The following is an 18001-nucleotide window of genomic DNA, read 5'->3' on the forward strand; positions in this document are numbered from 1 at the left end:
AACCCCTGGGTGCCACCAAGTGTGGCCCCCCCCAAAAAACAACAAAACCCCAAAACTCATACTCTTTGTTTGTTTTTTGGGCCATACTTGAAGATACTCAGGGATTACTCCTGGCTCTGTGCTCAGAAATATCACCTGGCAGGTTAGGGGAGACCATATGGAATACTGGTGATTGAACCCAGATGAGTTGTGTGCAAGACAAACGCCCTACCCACCATGTTATTGCTCTAACCCCCAAAACTCATAGATCTATTCTTGCCTGGAGGCCTATAAAATATGGGATAGAGAGTGGGGAGCACAGCTCTCCTTTGTGCCAGACCCAGCATTTCCACCCTGATCCTCATTTGACATTCCTTTGTTTTGTTGGAGCAAGCAATATGAAATAAAATGATTATATGTCTGCCCAGGGGGCATGGTGGGATGGGAGGGAACTTGGGGACATTGGAGGGAAGAGCACATTGGTGATGTGAGTTTCTGGAACACTGTATAAATATGTATATGAATAATCATGTAAATCAGGTGTGTAGAAAGTGTCATCATTATCATCCCCCAAAACTAATTTTCACCCAGTACCATACAATTGATATCATCTGCCTTTTTATTTTTATTTATTTATTTTTGATTTTTGGGTCACACCCGGTGACACTCAGGGGTCACTCCTGGCTATGCTCTCAGAAATCGCTCCTGGCTTGGGGGACCATATGGGACGCCGGGGATCGAACTGATGACCGTCCTGAGTCAACTGCGTGCGAGGCAAATGTCCTATCACTGCGCCATCACTCCGGCCCCCATCTGCCTTTTTAAAAGCAATTATTTATTTGTTTGTTTATTTATTTATTTATTGGGTCATACCCAGCCATACTTAGCACTTACTCCTGGCTCTGTATTTAGGGATCACTTCTGGTAGGGCTCCAGGAACCATATGGGGTGCTGGAAATGGAAACCCAGGTTGGCCACATGGAAAGAAAGTGGTCTACCATGTGTACTCTCTCCAGGCCTTTACCCTTTTTTATGTTGTTGTTGTTGTTGTTATTGTTGTTGTTGTTGTTCTTTCTTCTTCTTCTTCCTCCTCCTCCCCTTCCTCCCCCTCCCCCTCCTCCTCTTCTTCTTCTTCTTCTTCTTCTTCTTCTTCTTCTTCTTCTTCTTCTTCTTCTTCTTCTTCTTCTTCTTCTTCTTCTTCTTCTTGTTTTTTGTTTTTGGGTCACACTCAATCACTCAGTGGTTACTCCTGGCTGTACACTCAAAAATCGCTCCTGGCTTGGAGGATTGAACCGTGGTCTGTCCTTGGTCAGTGCCTGCAAGGCAAATGCCCTACTGCTTGCACCACTGTACCAACCCCTGCTTTGCTTCTCCTAACCAGTATTCTGTTGCAGAAACCAAGAATAGGAATAACTTTTTAATCTGCAAGACCCATTTGCATGGCAGAGTAAACTACTTTCTTGGGGGGAGGATTAGTGGTATTCTTTCAAGTGGCTCTTAGTAGGCCTGGATGCTCCTAGAAGTTCTCTACCGTCTGAGCAGGCAGCTCAATGGCCTGAAGATGCTGTAATGTGTGCGCTGTGCAGTGCTGGGGGTTAGAGTTCTGCTCGTGGACGATGTGATGCTGGGGTTGGAGCCAGGGTTGGCATGTGCTTTAAAAAACACCTGCACTGGGCCCGGAGAGATAGCACAGCGGCATTTGCCTTGCAAGCAGCCGATCCAGGACCAAAGGTGGTTGGTTCGAATCCCAGTGTCCCATATGGTCCCCCGTGCCTGCCAGGAGCTATTTCTGAGCAGACAGCCAGCAGTATCCCCTGAGCAATGCCGGGTGTGGCCCAAAAACAACACACACACACACACAAAACAAAAAACAAAAACAAAAAAACAAAAAACAAAAAAACAACACCTGCACTGACTCTTGCACAGTAACCACTGCTTCCCAACACCAACTCTTACTATTCTATGAACCTCCTCCTGTCCTCTGCTGCCCTCTACCCTTCCTTTCATTTCCAAGCTCTTGATAGTATATAGACAATTCAGCAGCTGGACACACATGAGTCTCCCTGCTCAGAGATGCTTGGAGGAGCTGGTTAGATTTAGATTTGCTGTGATGCTTTTTTTTTTTTTTTTTTGGAGCTCCACTCAGTCCCTGCTAGCACTCATAATAGTGCTTAGGACCATGCTGGGGATCAAACTCAGGTCTCCCCTATGCAAAGCATGTGTTCTGACCCTTTAAATAATTTCTGTAGCCCTTTTGAGATCATTGTTAGCATTTTCCCAGTCCTAGACTCGAGACAAATAGAAAAAAAAAAGAGTTTCTATCCTGCACTGCAAAGGCAGCTAGAGCTTTTTCTAGGGGGTACAGTCTGCACCCCTAGAACAGTGCTTCTCAATTATTTTCTGTCATGACCCCCCATAGGAAGAAGAAAACATCTTTCGTGCCTCCCCCCACATTTTCTTTATTAAAAAAAACTTTAACCTGCAAAACGAAAATACATAAACTAATTTGAGCTGATTTTTTAATCAGAGGTGATGTCTGGATTAATGGCTACAATGAGCACGTTTTGCAATGCATAGCTTTTCGAAGCAGGGTTTGAAGCAGGACGCAGAAACTCTCAGCTCCAGAGACATACAGAGACATAAACACGGGGCTTAGTTTGTTATGACAGTGTTTGCCAAGGTCAAACGCGCCCCCTTTACGAAACCTCGTTCCCCCCACTCCCGGGGGCGCGCCCCACTATTTAAGAAGCACTGCCCTAGAATAAGCTACTTGGAAAGCTGAATTCTTTTTTGTTTGTTTGTTTTTGGGCCACACCCGGTGATGTTCAGGGGTTACTCCTGGCTATGCACTCAGAAATCCCTCTTGGCTTGGGGGACCATATGGGACACGGGGGGGGGGGGGGGACGGGGATTGAACTGCAAGTCCATCCTAGGTTAGCGCGTGCAAGGCAAACACCCTACTGCTTGTGCCACTGCTCAAGCCCCAGAAGCTGAACTCTTGGATATTTATAAACCTCAGTACCTTCTTGTTTTGCTTATCAATGTATCAGGGTGTCTGACATCTATGTCTAAGGGAAACCTAATGAATATGCCAGAGAAAAGGGGTTTACATCTTCATTAGGGGAACCAGCAATTCTGGGCTCCATCTCCCTGACTATATCCTGTGGCTGGGAACCCATCTCAATCTCAGGCAAGGCTGGCATCCTCAGGAGGCTGATGTCCCAGAGTGGAGATGTTCAAGATGCCCCTCACATGCTTAGGAAAGATCCTGGGTGGGAGGCAGGTTTGGCCTTGAAGTTCCTGGCAGCTGCCAGGCCACCTGCCCAGCACCTCCAGCTCCCACTTTCCCCAGAGACATGGGCGGTGACTGTGACTGCTTTCTTCACACCCCCAACATGCCTTGTATTTAAGTTTTGGGTCCATACCTGGCTGTGTTCAGGACTTACTCCTGACTCTGCTCAGGGCTTCAGAGAATCAGTGCCAAGGATCAAACCAGGGTCATCCTTGTGAAGACAAGTAGCCTGCTCACTGCACTGTCATTCCATCCCCTAAATCCCAGAACCCTTGAAACTGTCCTTTCGCCTGAGAATTTCGGTGACTCATTTTTCTCTCAGATGAGGAAGGCATGGGAGGTATAAGGAACCTTTTGAAGGTTGCCTAGGCAGGATTGTCTCAGGAGCCACTGTTGTGCTCGCTTGCATCTTCTCCCTTCACCATGCTCCATTTCTAGGCCACCACCAGGACCCCCTCGGTGCACCCGAATAGATGAAGCTACTGTCCCAAAATCTAGGAGTCCTGGCCCCCCTGTTCTCTAAAATAGGTGTGTAAAGAGCCAGGACCCTCCACGTTCCCTGTTAAAGGGGTCCCTCTGACATTTGGGGGGCTTTAAGGAAGGGCAAGAGGAACTCACACAGTGAGAAGTTCCTGAGTCTGTGACCCCAGCAGTGACCAATGTCTTCCTGGCCACCTCAGGGTCACCCGTGGCTCAGACACCAACCCCCCCACTCACCTCTTTATCCACTTGCAAAGCCCATGTTTGTATCTGAGAAAAACACACGGATGCCACAGCATGTTTTTATGGTTCTATTTTGGCGACAAGAGAGATCCCTGATGGAAACTGGATCGATGAGGAGAATGTGGGCTGGGCAGGTGATAACTTCTGATGGTTCTCCACACCCGGAGTTGACAGCTGGGCGGCTGCTAGGATCCCCCTGTAGAGAGGGACCTTTGTCTGTTGCTATTGCTTGTACTTTGGTGGCCTTGCATCCCAGTACTCTAGGGACATTGCTTCCCTTTGGGATATGCTGCTATGGGGCTGCCTTGCTCAGTTTGCTCTGCGTTTGCTCTCAGTTTACCCATCCCTGTCTATTTGAACTCAAGGTCACCAGAGCACCACTGGGCCATGATGGCAAGTTTAGCACAGTCAGTGCCCAAAGCAGGCACTAGAGGATGGAAAATTCACAAAACATCTTTCCTCTGAGAGGAGGGCTTGCCATTGTTGCCAGGTTCTGTCTTTAGATTGGGGATGGGCCTCAGAGATACTGGGCAGTGATGAAAGCTCTTCTTTACATATAACCAACCTGAGTTTATTTATCGGTTTGGGCTGAGGGAATATTTGAGGCTTTGGAGATCAAACTCAGGTTGTGCATGTGCAAGACATGAGCACTGTCTCTCTGGCCCCCATGCCCAGTTTGATCTCAGGTATTGGTACAGACTGGATGTGTTCTCCACATAGATGGAGGAGAAGAGCCCCTTACAGAACTCAGGAGACTCTGGGTCTCCTCTCTCCAAATAACCTTACACATCCCCTACCCTATTCTCACATTTCCTCCGTGAGGCTTTTAGTGACTATAGCTCTTCTCTGGCTTCCAAGTGAAAATCTCGGGTCTATCTGGGATTGGTTTTGATAGCACAAAGCAGGCACTGCTGGGCAAGCATAGGATGTACCTGAATTATTTAATCTACTCCTTTGTCCTTGACCAAAGGTCCAATGTGGCCTTGGTCTCTCCGTGTTGGAAACCTGCTTGGAGCCTATCCCTGGTGCTGCTCACACATCAACATCTATACCCCCAAGCTGTGCAGGGATGTTGGGGGTGCCAAAGGACAGTGAGGCGTAAGAGAAGGTGATTGATGTCTGGACCCAGGATGACTGGGCTTCTACAACAGCACCCCAAGCCCTGCTAGAGGAGTTTTACCCAAGCCAAAGGCTGGGAAGATGAATTAGGGTGGGGTGCAGAATCTGGGCCTGCTCCTGACATCTCAATTACCCAGGAGCCAGTTAACAGAGACCCCAACTAAGGCTCCACACCACTTCTGGGGCAGCAATTTCAACAGAAGCAGAGAGTCAGGTGTTTACCACCACCTTCAGCAACTCTGGGGGTGCTATGCTCCTGTGTAAGGACCGTAAACCAGAGGCCACAGCCATGGGAGGTCACCAGGCTCAAGAGACTTTAGCTGCCTATGAGGGCACCAGGCTCCAAGAAGCCTTGGTTGCCTGTACCCACAATTGTCATGAGGCACTTGGGGAAAATAGGGAAATTGATAGAGATCATGGCATAAAATGCCCCTCTTATTTGAGACATAGCTTCACTAGCCTCCTAAGGACCTTTAAGACCACTTAGATTTCTGCAAAACCCGTCACAAGCAGTTGTGTATATTCAAACAATTCTTAATAGTTTTACAAATTATTAATCACCCTCAAATCTAGCTTTGGTGCCAGCCTAAGTGCAGTTATATTAAGGGTTAATATTTCAGGTTCAGCTCAGAGTGCACGAATTGGAACAAGGCCCAACATTTAAAAATGCCAGTCTTTGAAAACTGACCTTGCTACCAGGTCCAAATGGCTGACCACAAAGAATGGTCTCAAAACAAACAGCAGAAGAACAAAGAAGCTAAAGGCTATGCTCTGGGTCTGTAAAGATAAGCATGCATCTTGCCCTATGCATTTGTCTGGTACAGTGTGAGAACTAACAGTTATGTCTGCCATTATGATACCTTGCCAAGAAATTAAGTATAAGTGTCCTGCTGTAACATGCAATAAACAGGCAGCGTTTTAACTTCACTTCTGAGTGTCTGATTTCTGTTTCCCATCACCGAGTCCATGTACCCACCTTCCTGAACAGGGACCCCGAGAACTCCCTTAGTGTCCAGACACAGGTTGTAACACAGGGAGACATGGAGGGTACTTGGGGGGGGGGGTAGACTTGCCTCCAGAGAAGCTGGCAGGATTTAGGACTGTGGGGTAAAGACAAGTAGTGTGTGTGTGTGTGTGTGTGTGTGTGTGTGTGTGTGTGCATGTATGTGTGTGTGTTGTCTTGTTCTTGGGCAGAACCATGTGGTTCCGAGGGTGCTGCACTCAGGGCAGGGCCCCTCCAGGGACAGGTTCACCCTTCAGAGCTGGGTGATCCCACAGGGTTGGAGGTGACCAAGGCACCCCCACCCCCAGCTACCTGAGCCCTGGGACCCATCAGACACAAACTCTGGGGGCTGCAGGGAGTCTGGATGCAGTTTCTGGGGTCTTTGCTCCTGTGTCAGTGGGGGAAAATGACCCCAGGTAGGAATGGAACAAGGGGGTTCACTCTACTTCCTTCTGCCCCTCTCCTCTATCCTCCCCTTCTCCCTTTTCTCTCCTCCTCCCCACAAATCAGCCTCCACCTCTCTTTTCCATCAGACCTCAGGTCGCTTCAACTCAGTATGGGTAAGACATATTCCAGTAGACCCTGGGGGCTTTAATGTGGATTAAATAAAGCTTCTATCATTACTCTTTCAGTCCCTGCCTAGAGTATACATGTGGGGCCCCCATACCCATACCCACCTCTTGACAAACACCCACAAAAATCCTTGAAACCCAGGGCCTAAGTTTGTTTTTTGGGGGGGGGGGTCACACCCGGCAGCACTCAGGGGTTACTCCTGGTAGGCTCAGGGGACCATATGGGATGCCGGGATTCGAACCACCGGCCTTCTGCATGAAGGTCTTATCTCCATGCTTATCTCTCCGAGGGCCTAAGTTTTTTTGTTTTTTGTTTTTTTGGTTTTTGGGCCACACCCGGCAGTGCTCAGGGGTTTCTCCTGGCTGTCTGCTCAGAAATAGCTCCTGGCAGGCACGGGGGACCATATGGGACACCGGGATTCGAACCAACCACCTTTGGTCCTGGATCGGCTGCTTGCAAGGCGTCAAACGCCGCTGTGCTATCTCTCCGGGCCAGAGGGCCTAAGTTTTTTTTTTCTTCAAATTTATTTTATTTTTTTAATTTTTTATTGAACTTAAATTTGTTCTACATATCTTTATCACATAAAATATTCATTCCATATTTTCAAACAACAGCAAATCATTCACTTAAAAATGATACTCCTATGCACTAGAAATTCTGCTAACCAGACATGTGCTTTCTTTCTTTTATTTATTTTTTAATTTTCTCTAAATTCTTTAATTGAATCACCGTGAATATATAGTTGCAAAGTTGTTTTTCAAATTTTTTAAATGGTTTGAAATTTCTGTGGTATAGGTATCTAACTTCCCTTGATGGGTTGATTCTTAGTTACTTGATTTTTTTTTACACTATTTTAAATGGGATATATTTTTTATTTCTTTCTCCTCTGAGTCATCATTTTTATAGAGGAATGCGCCTGTTCTTTACTGACTTTGTAGCCAACCATATTGCTCTGAGGACCTAAGTTTTAAAGCTCAAGCTTTCCTGGGTGCCCAAGGGTCCCATGTGATCCTGTTTTCACAATTTACTACGAATCTTTTTATGGCAAGAGGATTTTCACTTTATGCCAGATTTAAATTTTCTTTTAAAAAAATAACTTAAAAAAGGACCAGAGAGATAGCACAGTGGTAGGGCATTTGCCTTGCACATATCCAACACTGGATAAACTCGGGTTTGATTTGCGGCATCCCATATGGTCCCCCATGCCTACAAGAAGCTATTTCTGAGCTCAGAGCTAGGAGTAACCACTGAGTACCACTGGGTGTGACCTCCTCAAGAAAAACTTAAAAAGTTAAAAGCTGGAGGGGCAGGAGTGGTGGCACAATAATAGGGTATTTGTCTTGCATGTGGATGACCTAGGATGGACCACGGTTCAATCCCCAACATCCCATATGGTCCTCCAAGCTAGGAGTGATTTCTGAGGGCATAGCTAGGAGTAACACTTGAGCATCACTGGATGTGGCCCAAAAACTAAAAAAAAGTTAAGAGCTGGAGAGTATGAAGCTGAATGGTCAGCAGAAGAGAGGGTCAGACTTAGGATGAGCAATCTCATCTCATATGTGTAATGTAAAGAAACAGTAAGGGAGTAATAGATGGTCAAAGATAAACAGAACCTGGACCATGAAATTCAAGTTTACTCAGGGTTTGGCGGTGATGAGGAGGGCTGAGACAGTGGTGGAGGAAAGCTCTGATGCAGGGTGTAGAATGCTTAAAATCTTATTGTAAACAATGTTGTAAATTAAAATACCTCATATAAATTTTTTTAAAGGTGCTCAGTTTAAAGAAAACAGTAATGGGCTGGAGTGTTAGTACAATGGTAGGGCATTTGCTTTGCATGCAGATGGCCCAGGTTTGATTCCTGGTACTCCATGTGGTTCCCTGAATCACATTGGGAGTAAGGTATGGCAAAAAAGAAAGAAAGAAAGAAAGAAAGAAAGAAAGAAAGAAAGAAAGAAAGAAAGAAAGAAAGAAAGAAAGAAAGAAAGAAAGAAAGAAAGAAAGAAAGAAAGAAAGAAAGAAAGAAAGAAAGAAAGAAAGAAGGAAAGAAAGAAAGAAGGAAAGAAAGAAAGAAAGAAAGAAAGAAAGAAAGAAGGAAAGAAAGAAAGAAAGAAAGAAAGAAAGAAAGAAAGAAAGAAAGAAAGAAAGAAAGAAAAATAAAGATTAGACTTAGCACAGCGGCGTTTGCCTTGCAAGCAGCCGATCCAGGACCAAAGGTGGTTGGTTCGAATCCCTGTGTCCCATATGGTCCCCCGTGCCTGCCAGGAGCTATTTCTGAGCAGACAGCCAGGAGTAACCCCTGAGCACCGCCGGGTGTGGCCCAAAAACAAAAACAAAAACAAAAACAAAAAGAGACAACATCAGAGGTGGGAAAGTTTGGGGATCCCTGAGTATTGGATATGGCTATTCTATAGAAATACTGAACTGAGGGTTTCCAGACATGATTCTGCCCAGCCTCAGTGGTGCTGGGCTGGCATGAGCCTCTAGAGCTGGGAAGGAGAGAAGTGACAGAATTTAAAGCACTTTCCCGGGACACCAGAGTTGGGGGATGTGGATGGGATCTGGCTTTCTCTAGGCCCCTGGCTCACCCAGTGTGTCTTCACCGTCAGTCAGGAGACCCTAAAACTCATGGTTCAAGGCGACCTGTCTCACTCTCAGCTGCCTGCTGTCACCCACTTGCACATTCAGCTTTTACCACCCCAGCCTTTAGGGGGCCCCGATTTCCCAGAGATGAAACATCTGGAGAATCAACCTTTGAGCATGCTGAGAAAACAGTCTTGGTGGGGGCCCACGGGGAGTATTTGGGAGTTTCATCAACCCGACTAGGGAGGGTAGTCTTATCGTGGATCCTCTGCTCCCAGCATGTGAACTGTGAGAAGTGTGCCCTGGACCCCATTCTGGAAGGTTCTTGACCTTCTAGTTGGACTCCTGCTAGCTGAGAGCTGTCCCCCCAGTGCTGGGAACCCATTTCCCCATCTCTCTTTATGTTAATGTCCCTCAGCTCTGTGTCAGAGGCCCCCTATCCTGTGTGGGCTTAGTCCCATGGATAGTTTAAGTTTGGTGCTCATTGCCCTGAGATAGGTCCCAGCATCTTTTGCTCTTATCCTCTATCCACTCTCCCTTTTTACCCCCACTAAGTCTTTTGAGTCTGAATCCCTGCTTCAGGCTCTGCTTTTAGGGAGACTAGCCCAAAGCAGATGCCATACAGAATGCCCAGCCCCTTACCCTGGCTCTCAGTCCCTGCTCCCCTTCCCCTGTTTCTGGCCCTTGGCCCCAGTGCCCCAGTATCTCACAATCCAGACACCTTGTCCAACAAATAAACAAGCAAACATACAAACTAACCCATCCCTAATTACAGAGGGACATTGTAAAGGGGAAGAGCAGGATCATGGAAAGGAGCTTTCTAAAGGAGGGGAGCAGACCCTGAATAAAGGATGGTGGAAACGGAAAGCCCCAAGGACAGGCACCTCTGCCTCCCACTTCTCTTCCTCCTGCCTAGGGTCTGTAACTGGGATAGCATGGGGTGGAGAGGACTAGCTGGGAGAATTTCAGCAATAGATTACGCCTTATTCAAGTGTGTCCAGGGTGTGCAGGGACTACCAGGCCAGGGCCCTCTAATGCCTGGGAGCAGCTACTGGGTGCTCAGGCTTGCTTGGGGTGCAGAGTTGTGGCTCTAGAAAGCCCTGCATAATCAGCTGGGAGATTAGGCGTGAAGTATGAGGAGGGCCACATACCGGTGTACTTTGGAGTTGGGGCTTGTTCACAAGGACTCACTGATGAAAAAGGCAATCCCGAGCACTGCCAGGAACCCAGCAACAGTGCCGAGAACTTGGAGCACGCGCACCACGATGAACGGAGGGTTTCCGTGGCTTTCTGCAAAGCAAGAGTTTGCAAGTGAGAGAATGTCAGGCTTTCCTGTCAACAGCACAGTTGGGGGCCCCTCAGGAGTGCAGACAATACTTAGCTCCCCGCCAGGGCCTCCTTTCAAGGAAATGCAACTCTTCTCCATCCACCCTTGCTGCACCTTCTAACAAAGTGCAGGGACTCCTAGGGTCTGAGGGAGGCTGGCCTGGGAACTTGGAACTCTGGGACAGTAATCATGGCTGCTGATGCCAGGCTCCAGAGGATCACCTCAGCACCAGGCTCTTTCTTGCTCTCTCCTCAGGGGAGGTTCTCCGCTGAGGGTGAGGCAGTCATTTCTGTGGGAGAACTGGGGTGCAACGGTGCTGGGACTAGGTGCTGCCTCTATTCCCATGCCAGGAAACCCATGGATTTGAGGTTCACATGGAAGTTTAGAGCCAATATCCAACTCAGCCAAGAAGAGGATGAGGGAGATGGGATGGTGTACCCTGCTTGGCCTCCTTTTAATTGACATTCATTTATTTTTGAATTTGGGGCCACCTCCTGCAGTGCTCAGAGGTCAGAGCTGGGGAGCAAAACTAGAGTCACCCAGGCAAGTGCCTTACGCCTGTTCTATCTCTCCAGCCCAGTGGCCCCTTTTCTCTGGAAGCCACTGGAAAATCCTTGGTGCTGTGATATATCCCTGAGCCTTCCACATCTACCTGTACCACCACATTCAGAGGGAAGCCCTTTTCTTTTTTTTTTTTAATTTAATTTATTTCTTTTTATTATTTTATTTTATCATTTTATTTATTTTATTTTTATTTTTATTTTTTTTTTTTTTTTTTTTTTTTTTGGTTTTTGGGCCACACCCGGTAACGCTCAGGGGTTACTCCTGGCTATGTGCTCAGAAGTTGCTCCTGGCTTGGGGGACCATATGGGACACCGGGGGATCGAACCGCGGTCCGTCCAAGGCAGCGCTGGCAAGGCAGGCACCTTACCTTTGGCGCCACCGCCCGGCCCCTTATTTTTATTTTTGATCAAAGTGGATTACATATCTTTCACAGCAATATTTTAGGTACATATTAACATTGAATCAGGGGAATTCCCACTCAGAGGGAAACCCTTTTCTTCAAAAGCTCTTAGAACATCTTTGCTAGGACAAAAACCACTTTCAGGCCCCAGTCTTCATTCCAAATGTTCATGCTTCAGGCTATTCATAATCATTAGTATGACTTTGCAGGTACCAAGAGCTCATACACCCATTTTCAGAACTGGTGCTCTGTTCTGGGTACCCTGGGACTCTGGGGTTGAGCTTGCTGTGCAGTCTGGGTGGTTTTCTTACTTGACAGTATGAAAGTGACCCTGGCCCGTGTCACATTCCCCTGGCCCACAGACACAAGAATTCCTTATAACCAGTTAATGATGAGTGAGGGACAGTTAGATTCCCAGAAGGTACCCCACAGCAGCCCTGGTACCCTCTCCAGCTATGTTAAGTGGGGTTTGTTCTTGTCTGAGACAAGATTGAGGAATGAGGCAGGGGAGGAGCTGGCAAGAGGGGGCAGAAGAGGATGAAGATGGGTAGGTCCTGCCTCTGGCTTAGGAGTCTGTGATCTCCAAGTAGATGCTGTGAGACCCTCAGGTGAAGTGGGGTGGCTCTGGGGGTAGGCAGAGGCCCCTCTCAGGCTAGCCTTCCTTGGAGCCATAAAGTGACCCCAGCTTCCTCCAGGTGGTTTTGTGAAAATTGTGGCGAAAAAAGGAGCAGAATTCATGACTGATGATAACCATGTAATCACCATCAACAGACCAACCTGGGGATATGTTGGCGGGGGTGTGGGGGGGGGGACCCTGAGTAACCTGAGACCATTTGAAGGGAGATAGCACAGGTGTGTTGTATGCTACCCACAGTCCTCAGGGTCATGTTTCTGGGGGACTTTCTCCAGGTCAAGAGATGAAGGCGAGAGGGTTTCAGGCCTGAATCACTATGAGGACTCCCCTCCTAAAGAAATAACCTCCTAAAAAAAAAGAAAATATATGGGGGTCCCTGGTGGGGTGGTCTGGTCAGAGATCCAATTCCCAGGAAATAACCAGCAGAGGGAAAGAGGCTTTTGTCTGAGAATCTCCAAGAGAAATTTGCATATGACTTATAATGGGTAGACTTATAACACGTAGAGCCAGGTCCTGGGCATGAGGAGTAGTAAAGAGAGAGAGCTCTGAGGTTGCAGACCACACCCCCACCCTGACTTCAGAACCTGTAGAAGGTGAGGAGGCTGGGGGTTCCTCTGTCTGGTAAGTCCTCAGGCAGGAGGGTGTCGAAGATCCGGCTATGGCATAGGCCTCGGCGGCGCCAGCACACACAGCTGCCGGGACAAGTGGCACAGGTGCAGGTGACCTGTGAGTCCAAATGGGTCCTACTCTCTGCATGGGCAGAAAAGGAGAGATATGAGGGGCCTGTCTGCCCCCAGTAGGGTGATGGAAAGTGACACCAACAGTTCAGCTGCTGCCTACATTCTATGTTCTCAGGGTTTACAGGGCCACCTCTGCCCTAAAGAGTCATCCAAGGTGGGGCCTGCACAATAGCACAAGGTAGAAATTTGCTTTGCACATGGCCGACCAGGCTCAATCTTCAGCATCCCATATGGTTCCCAAAGCTTGCCAGGGGTAACACCTTAGTGTTACTAGGTGTGGCCCCAAAACCAAAACAAATAATATAAGAATCATCCAAGACTTCTTGGGGGCAGCTGGACTACCCAAGGAAAAGGATTCTCCAAAGGCACGTTCTGCTACATTGGTGTGCAGGCCAGCAGCTGCCTGGGCCATAGTCTTATGGGCTGCCTGGAACAGGAACAATAATCATGCCATGACTATCACTACCATATGTCACCATGGGTCACTTCTTGTGATTCTGTTTATTTGACAGACATTCCTGCAAAGTGGAGTGTGTTGTCTTTCTCAGCTATAAAACAGAAAAAGAGGCTCAAAGAGCTAAAGCACGGAGTTGAAGGTATTGTTTTTGCCACACCTAATGGTGTTCAAGGCTTATTCCACTCCTGGCTCCATGTGCGGGGATCACTCCTGGTGGTGTTTGGGGATTGACTGTATGTGGTCTTTCTACACTGGCTTAAAGGAAGACAATTCCTTCTGTGGGAGAAGAGTATCATACTCATCACTGACACAGATAACTCTCCAGCCATAGGCATACACCAATATCAGACCAACTCAGCCACAGATATTGTTTACCACAGCCCCCAGGATCAGACACTTGCACCCTGACCTCTCATTTCAGGCTCTTATATCCTCAAGGGACAAGCTGAGATCTGCAGGGTGTAATCTCTCCAGAGTCCAGAGATCTGCATCCTGGCTCTTGGGATATCCATAAAAAAATGTTTTCTTCCTGCTGGGGAACACACTAGACCTCAAGATTGGGTCAGCACTGAGTTAAGAGGGAGAATCCTGGAGTCTCAGGTGAGACTAAGTCCCCTCCTTGGTGCCTTGACAGTGAGGTGCTTGCAGTTCTTGAGCCTTAGTTCCCTCATCTGTAAAATCCAGAGGATTGTAAAATAAGATTAACAGGGGAGTCAAATGTTGGGTGCCAGTAAATAAAGGTCAATGGGATAACTGGGAATTAGCTATTATGTTACAATTCATAATACCAACCACTTCACCTCCTGAACTCTACACTTCAGTTCTTTCTGTGTACTCCAACGCTTATTCAGACACTAGCTACCCAAGATGGGGAAGCATCCCATTTCTCAGAGCTACTACTCATTAGACAAGTCTTTATGTTAAGCATATCTTCTTGTGTGCATTCTTCTACAGGTCAGGTGACCAGATTCAGCAAATAGAAACAGACTGCCCAGAACATCCAGGACACATTATTCTGAAGATTACTCTGAAGATTATTCTGAAGATACCACTGCACCATGCATTTCACTGGCTGTCCTGTATCTATGATCCTCTCCATGCAGCCTTTGTCAGGACAAGGGCAATGGACATCTCTCTCCTAGACATATTCAACTCCTCTACCCACTCTCATGCCCTGAATGCTTTTGCCTTTCTTACCCCTCCTTTCCATCAGCCTGGCCCATGTTCTCTGTACTAAATCTCTATACTTTTTCTCTCCTTAATGAAAAAGAGCCTAATGTGAACAGAGAAGTCTATCCCAATGGTTTCCAAAACCATAGAATCCTTGGATCTATTACTTTTTTGGGGGGTGGGAGGGGAAGTTTGGGGCTACACCTGGCTACACTCAGGGGTCACTTCTGGCAGGCTCAGAGAACCAGATGGGATGCTGGGGGAATTAACCTGGGTCAGCTGTCTGCAAGGCAAGCTCCCTCCCTGTTGTGCCCTATATCTATTTATTAAATCTCTTTCCCTCAACTTTCTTTATTACTTTCAATCTATTATTTACTCGATCACTCTATTCCTCTATCTATCTACATTTCTATCTATCTTGTTCACTCTGTCCTTCTATTACTATCTCTCACCATCCATCCACCCATCCACCCATCCATCCATCCACCACCCATCCATCCATCATCCAACTACCCACCCACCATCCATCCATCCACCCATCCACCCACCCATCCATCCACCCATCCACCCACCCACTCACCCACCCATCCATCCATTTATCCATTTATCCATCCACCCACCCACCCACCATCCATCCATCCACCCATCCACCCACCCATCCATCCACCCATCCACCCACCCACCCACCATCCATCCACCCACCCACCCACCATCCATCCATCCACCCATCCACCCACCCATCCATCCACCCATCCACCCACCCACCCATCCATCCATCCTTCCACCCACCCATCCATCATCCATCCATCCATCCATCCATCCATCCATCCATCCATCCATCCATCCGTGTCCATCCACCCACACACCACAGCCTCTAGAAGTTGTTTCTCCTAATGAGGTCAAATTACCACTGTACCATGTTCAATGTCAGTGTCTCACAGTCTTTCCCAGGGATATGGGGAATAGTGAAGACTGGAAAAACCCAAGTGTCCTATTCCATTGGATGATAAAAACCCAGCCAAGCCTCTGATGATCCAACAAATGTAGTTCCAAGCTCCAAAATAAAATGAAAAAACTGAGTATCATCACCTGTTAAGAATTAGCCTGGGCTTGAACACTGGCCCTAACCCTGATCTTGACCCTCTCTTCCTCCGCTGAAGGGGAGAGAAAAGGAACACCTGCGCACCTGCTTCCTTTGATGGGAAGGCTGGTTTCACATCGCTGCCACAACGATCCAGGCACCCATTGGACATATTTTCCTCTTGAGTGGAGTTTGTCTGGGGCTGCTTTGAGAAAAAGCTGGTTTGTGTGGAGACCTCAGGGCTGAGGTATTGCTGGTGGGACCGGGACCGTTGAGGGGAGACCCCAGAACTAGGTGCCTGGGAGGTGACCTCAACATTGAGATGCTGTACAGCGGCCCCAGTGCTGGGTTGCTGTAGAATGTCCTCGGAGCTGGGTTTCTGGGAGACATTGACGGAGCAGGGGTTTTGGGGGCTTAGGCCAGAGTTGCTCCGTGGGGTGGTGGACTCGGAGCTGGCCTTTCGGGGGCTGGACTCGGAGCTAGCTGGCTGGGAGTGGGCATGAGAGCCATGGCGTCTGTGCTCACTCTTCTTCCTCTTGCTTTTTTTCATGGTAACTTCGCCCAACTTCCACCTGGACCTACATGGGGCTGCTAATTTCTGGGCAGCTCCCTCCTGGGGGGATGATTTGCCCCTGGCCCTAGGGAAGGCTTTGTTTGGCCTCCTGCCCTTTCCAGGCCCCATCCAGGAAACTCACCCATACCCCTCTGTGAGGTCACAAAGGCCAGGGTGGCACATATGGTAGGACAGTAGGGACAATTTTCACTGACCCATACCTTCTGTGAGGTCATAAAGACCAGGGTGGCACCTATGGTAGGACAGTGGGGACAATTTTCTTCTCCCCAGTGGGGACAAATTTCTTTTTGGCCTGGGCAGTGATGCAAACCCTCAAGGACCTGCTTCAACCTTGTTATAAGACCTGAAATTTCCTGTCCCCTCATATTTCTGCTTCTCAGGCAGCCTCCTCTGGGTACTCCCCTAGGATTATGTTGCCATCAAATCTCTCTCCCACCCATTTGCTCAAACCATCAACCTCTCACCTGACTTTTCCCCATAGCTGGAACTCTCCTGATGATCTGAGAGTACAGTGGAGGGACAGATCACTCTTCCCCTCCCCTCACTGCTGTGGGAAAGACTATGGTTCCCTAAGTATGAAAAGAACCCTTGCATTCAGCAGTAGAATTTCCCTTCACAATTGCTGCAGCAACAGTACAGATGGGAGAACAATTGTCTTACATGCTGCTGACCTGGGTTGGATCTCTAATCCTATCCTTCCATATAGTCTCCCAAATTCCTCTAGGAGTAATCCCTGAGCACAGAGCCAGAAGTAACCCCTGAGCACAGCCAGGTGTGGCTTCAAAACCATAAAAAAGAAGAAACACAAATCTTTTTAAGTAGTTACTGGTTTGGGTTTTTTTTGGGGGGGAGGACTTTATTTTGTTTATTTGTTTTGTTCTATTTTTGTGTGTGTTTGTTTGTTTTGATAGTTATAACACCTAGACGATTCCTTCTAGGTATTTTTTCCCTTTTCATTTCTTATACTTCAACAGAACCATTACTGAAATCATCTTGTTCAGCCTCATAATTTGAGGGGCAAAAATAGACGGTACCAGGACTAGACAGTCATATGAACATTTATTGGAAATAAAAAATGATCAGACTTGAACACCAAACCCAAAGTCAATGACAACAGAATTGATACCCAATCTACAACAAGCTGTACAAGTGGGGACCAGTTACGTTAGCATCCAGGCGGTAAAGAAGGGAGAAGTGGGATGCATGCTGGGAAAAGGGGTGGAGGATGGACAACACTGGTGGTGGGAATTCCCCTTATTCTTATCACTATGTACTTTATTTATTTATTTATTTATTTATTTGGTTTTTGGTTTTTTGGGCCACACCCGTTTGATGCTCAGGGGTTACTCCTGACTAAGCTCTCAGAAATTGCCCCTGGCTTGGGGGGACCATATGGGATGCCGGGGGATCAAACCACGGTTCTTCCTTGGCTAGCGCTTGCAAGGCAGTCACCTTACCTCTAGTGCCACCTTGCCGGCCCCATCACTATGTACTTTAAATATTACTGTGAAAGATTTGTAACTCACTTTGGCCACAATAAAAATTAAAAAAACAAAACCAAAACCAAAACCAAAAAAAACCCTTCAAAAGAAAAGCAATCTCCATACTAAACTCTCCTTTCCTCAGACCCGTTGATGATGGACAACAACATTACCTCAGAAGCCTCCAACCTGGAGGTTGTCATGTTGTGGGTAGAGAAGGAAACTTTTTCAAGTGAATGTTTGTTTTCCTTTTAGGATGAAGCGGACAAAGAAAAGCAATTTTCAAAGATAATCCACAAGCTCT

General features: G+C 47.4%; 1 protein-coding gene across 1 annotated transcript; it reads right to left on the reverse strand.

Annotated features, from left to right (window-relative positions):
* Positions 1-12771: 12771 nt before the first annotated feature.
* Positions 12772-16192, reverse strand: SPATA3 (spermatogenesis associated 3). The gene is made up of 2 exons (XM_049768910.1): positions 15748-16192; positions 12772-12944 (listed from the first exon to the last, which is right to left on the reverse strand). Exons 1-2 carry the CDS (start codon positions 16190-16192, stop codon positions 12772-12774), a joined length of 618 nt encoding a protein of 205 aa, XP_049624867.1.
* Between the last annotated feature and the right edge of the window lie 1809 nt (positions 16193-18001).

Source organism: Suncus etruscus, chromosome 2 (assembly GCF_024139225.1).
Source record: "Suncus etruscus isolate mSunEtr1 chromosome 2, mSunEtr1.pri.cur, whole genome shotgun sequence".
NCBI classification, from domain to species: Eukaryota; Metazoa; Chordata; class Mammalia; order Eulipotyphla; family Soricidae; genus Suncus; species Suncus etruscus.

Excerpts from the sequence above, each read along its gene's own strand:
- SPATA3 (XM_049768910.1), bottom strand. The coding sequence starts at position 16,192 with ATGAAAAAAAGCAAGAGGAAGAAGAGTGAGCACAGACGCCATGGCTCT. Across the intron at positions 12,945-15,747 it reads CTTCCCATCAAAGGAAGCAG|AGAGTAGGACCCATTTGGAC; the intron begins GTGCGCAGGTGT and ends CTGCCCATGCAG.